Consider the following 4,061-nt stretch of genomic DNA (forward strand, 5'->3'; position numbering starts at 1 on the left):
GCTGACGAAACTCTTCCCGAAAGCTCTACTGGATCGTGAGTTCGTGGGACGTGACCGAGCTGAACGTGTGGTGAACGCGGATGTGACGTACGTTCGGTACTGAGGATCCGTCGATCGCGAAGACGTACGACTACATCAACCGCGTTGTCATAACGCTTCCGCTTATGGTCTACGAGGGTACGCAGACGACACTCTCCTCTCTCATTGCTATGCATCACAATGATCTTGCGTGTGCGTAGAAAATTTTTGAAATTACTACGTTCCTCAACAGTTACTCCTCCCCCTTCCGTTTGCCCCGACCCCCTTCTCCTCTTGCCTCTAGAACCCTAGTTCCTCGCTAATCATGATAGCTCATAAAATTGAGTAGGCAAACATGACGGGGGAGGCATTAAGAGTAAGGGAAGTGGTTTTGTGAAAGTTGATACATACTGCCTTCGTTCGAACTAAAACCACGACACTTATTTTGAAACAGATGGAGTAATAACATGGCAAGGGCGAAATCGTCGAGAATTTGTGTAAAGGAGTGCCTAACTAAGGTTGATATTGTAGATGTTGATATTCTTTTTGACTTAGAACAAGACCTCGTATATATAGACGACAAAAGGGGGTAATTGTAGTGCTCCTAGTACATATTAAGCGTCATTGATCTCAACCCTATTACCCTAGTGTACAACATCAAGACATGCTAAAGACACATATACTTCCTCTGTCCCAAAAAGTTTGTCTTAGACTTCTCTAGATGCTCCCTTCGCATCTTCATGTATATATGGTCAGATCAATGTATCACGGATTCACTGTCATCGATCATGCGTTTTGCTGCTGCTCCACGGCTGCGGGCCCAGCCTCAATGTTGATGATGTACTCGATCTCGTCGGCGACTTCCTTCATGGACGGCCGGTTCTGCCGGCGATCCTCGAGGCAACCGAGTGCCAGAAACCCGAGCGCCTTCATTGTGTCGAGCTCCAGCTGCGTGGCGCGGCTCTTCATGGCCGGGTCCACCATGTCCAGCAGCCGCTCCTCGTCCGCCGCCCGCTGCACGTGCACGGCGAGGTTGACATCGTCCTCGCCGCGACCGAAGTCGATGGCGCGCTTTGCGGTGAGCAGCTCCAGCAGCACCACCCCGAAGCTGTACACGTCGCTCTTGTCCGTGAGCTGGTAGTTCCTGTAGTACTCCGGGTCGAGATAGCCCAGCGTCCCTTGGGCGCAGGTGGAGACGTGGCTCAGCCCGGGCTCCGCCAGCCGGGAGAGCCCGAAGTCGGAGACCTTGCCGTCGAGCTGCTCGTCGAGGAGAATGTTGCTGGACTTGATGTCCCGGTGGTAGATGGGCGGCGAGGCGGAGAAGTGCAGGTAGGAGATGCCCTCGGCCGTGTGGCGAGCGATGACGAGGCGGCGGCGCCACGGGAGCGGCGGCTGGCTCATGGCGCCGTAGAGGTGGTCCGCGAGCGTGCCGTTGGGGACGAACTCGTAGACCATGAGCGGCTGCTGGAGGTCGACGCAGCAGCCGAGGAGGCGGACAAGGCTGCGGTGGTTGACCTGCGACAGCACGCGCACCTCGTTGAGGATCTGGTCCGTGGACTTGGTGTTGCCGAGCTTGGCGCACTTGACGGCGACCAGGGTGCCGTCGGCGAGCGCGCCCTTGTAGACCTCGCCGTAGCCGCCGACGCCGAGGAGGTTGTCGCGGGAGAAGTTGGCCGTGGCGCGCTTCAGCTCGCGGCTGGTGAAGTTCTTGGCGGTTCGGCCGCTGGAGTTGTTGGCGTTCAGTATGTCCTCGCGCTCCTTGGCCAGCCTCTCCCGGGCTAGCCGGATGCGCCGCTGCCGCCGGTAGAGGAACAGCCCTGCCGCTGTCAGTAGCAGGGCGCCGCCCAGGCCGCATACTATCCCTGCATTGCAAATTAGCTGTTCAGTTTGATCGAATCCAGTGATTCAACTCACGAAGGAAATTCTAATCGATTGAGTAAAAAAAAGTAGTGGTGGTGGTTATGTGTATTCCTGGTCTCCAATTTTGTTCCGAACAGAGCAACGGCTGCGTTTAGGGTATGATGCGACGGTGTTTACGCCGCTCGTCCACGTACAAGTCTAGGACGGCACGGCAGCATGGAGCACACAGCAGTCGCTGGCGAAGCCCAAATTCAGAGCACGAGGATCCAACGTACGGCTGGCCAGTCAATGCTTGTTTTTCTAAGAGAAGAGAGAAAGCCACCAATGTTGACCAAAACCGTAGTGAATGCAGCGTTTTCTTTAGTCAAAGCCGAACACATCTACTAGCTACAGTCACATCGCAAGAGTTCGTCGCTTGACATGACACCACTGATCTAAGCAAACCGCAACCGGAGAAACTAGATTTGCAATTGCAAGTAACGATGAGACTGAAACAGGGTAATCAGAGAGACGTAAATCGTACCTGCGATGAGAGGCGCGCGGTTGGATCCCTCGCAGTCTCCAGCGCGCTCGCAATCAGAAGGAACTGCACAAAAAAGCATACGCGATGGATGAGCCGCTGATCAAAATGGACCGGCTCGTGCTCGGTTCGGCGCTAGTATATCGCCAGATGATTCATCGACAACGTACTCTGCTGGCACGCGCCGGCGACGGGGTCCCACGCTAGCCCGGGGACGCAGAGGCATCGCCGCACCGCGCCGGCCGCGGCCGGGTCGCCGGCGCACGTGGCGTTGGCGCCGTCCTCGCAGTCCGCCTGCGTCTGGCAGAGCGGCTCCCTCGGCGCCGCCCACTGCAGCTCCAGGCCGAGCCGGCCGCCCCACGTCGCCGGCGGCTGCGCTGGGTCGAGGTCCACGAAGCTGGCGTAGGCGCTGCAGAGCTCGGGCGAGGCGCGGATCCGGTGCGACGTCGACGACCCCCCCGCCACGAACGTGCAGCAGAGCGGCAGCGGCGCGCAGGGCGACCGCGCGGCGTCGGCGTAGGCGTGGCAGAGCGAGGTGGAGGAGCAGTTGAGCGGGGAGCGCAGCAGCGCGGCGGTGCAGTTGAGGAGCATGATGGTGTTGGAGGAGCTGACGTTGAAGGGCAGCGTCGGGTCCAGCTGCACGCCGCGCCCCGCGGGGGCCCCCACGGACACGCAGCTGTCGTTGGACACCAGCGGCGCCGGGGCGACCACCAGGCGCTGCGCCGCCGGCGAGATGGAGGTGATCGGGTAGGAGGTGCCGTTGAGCGCGTCGAAGAAGAGCGTGGACGCGCCGGCCGCGCACCGCACCTTGTACGCCGGGTCGCCGCACCCGTCGGCCGTGCTCAGCGGGTACGGCACCGCCGTCGAGCCGCACGGGGGGCAGGCCCGCGCATGGCCGCCCAGCGGCAGCAGCGCCGCGAGGACGGCGACGGCTGCAACCTCGAAGAAGAAGAAGAGGGGAAGACGACGGGAAAACTGTGCGCTTGCCATTGCTTCAAGCTTCTTTGCCGTTGCTGTACGGGTGGCTGATCGACCCGCGAACGATTTAAGGTGTGGTTGAATCTCTCTGGTTGCGTTGAGTGGAAGGTCGGAAATGTTTGACTCGTTTGGCAGCCGCCTTGACTTGTGCCACTTGGAGGCTTATCTTGGAAACCAACAAGGCATGTGTTTGCATCTGTTGGAGGCTTATTATCCGGGGACCCAATGTGGAGTGTCGTGTTACCTGGAGCAGTATCTTCGCTTCACTGACGACTTCGCCACTCTACGATACTCCAGCACGAACAGTGTTGAGGCGTCCATACAAAAAGATGTGATTCGCATGATTGAAGCAATGCCGTTGTCACTCTTTCATCCACCTGAACAATATTAATAAAGGTTGATATAAAGGTTTTTGAAAGCATCATTAGTCGCCCATTCAAAAAGATAAAGCCCTTCCCAATGCTTCATGTTATACAGGTGTTAAAAATGTCACATAGGCAAAAAAAAAAGATGTGGCAAAGCAATTAAAAAAGGGAGAGGATATTATGGTAACACAGGAAAAAATGATGCTAAGCGTGTGACCTAGGTAAAATGACTACCAACCAGTGCATGAAGTTGTTTTGATGTTAAAACATTAAATGAGAAAGGCTTAGCTATAAAAGGTAAGCACCAATGCATTGAAGAG

General features: G+C 56.9%; 1 protein-coding gene across 1 annotated transcript; it reads right to left on the reverse strand.

The window, feature by feature from the left end:
* Positions 1-485: 485 nt before the first annotated feature.
* LOC125543039 (wall-associated receptor kinase-like 20) lies at positions 486-3,509 on the reverse strand. Its single transcript, XM_048706282.1, has 3 exons — positions 2,569-3,509; positions 2,402-2,464; positions 486-1,880 (listed from the first exon to the last, which is right to left on the reverse strand). The coding sequence occupies exons 1-3, from the start codon at positions 3,386-3,388 to the stop codon at positions 805-807; spliced, it is 1,959 nt and encodes a 652-aa protein (XP_048562239.1). The 5' UTR covers positions 3,389-3,509; the 3' UTR covers positions 486-804.
* Between the last annotated feature and the right edge of the window lie 552 nt (positions 3,510-4,061).

This window comes from Triticum urartu, chromosome 3 (assembly GCF_003073215.2).
Source record: "Triticum urartu cultivar G1812 chromosome 3, Tu2.1, whole genome shotgun sequence".
NCBI classification, from domain to species: Eukaryota; Viridiplantae; Streptophyta; class Magnoliopsida; order Poales; family Poaceae; genus Triticum; species Triticum urartu.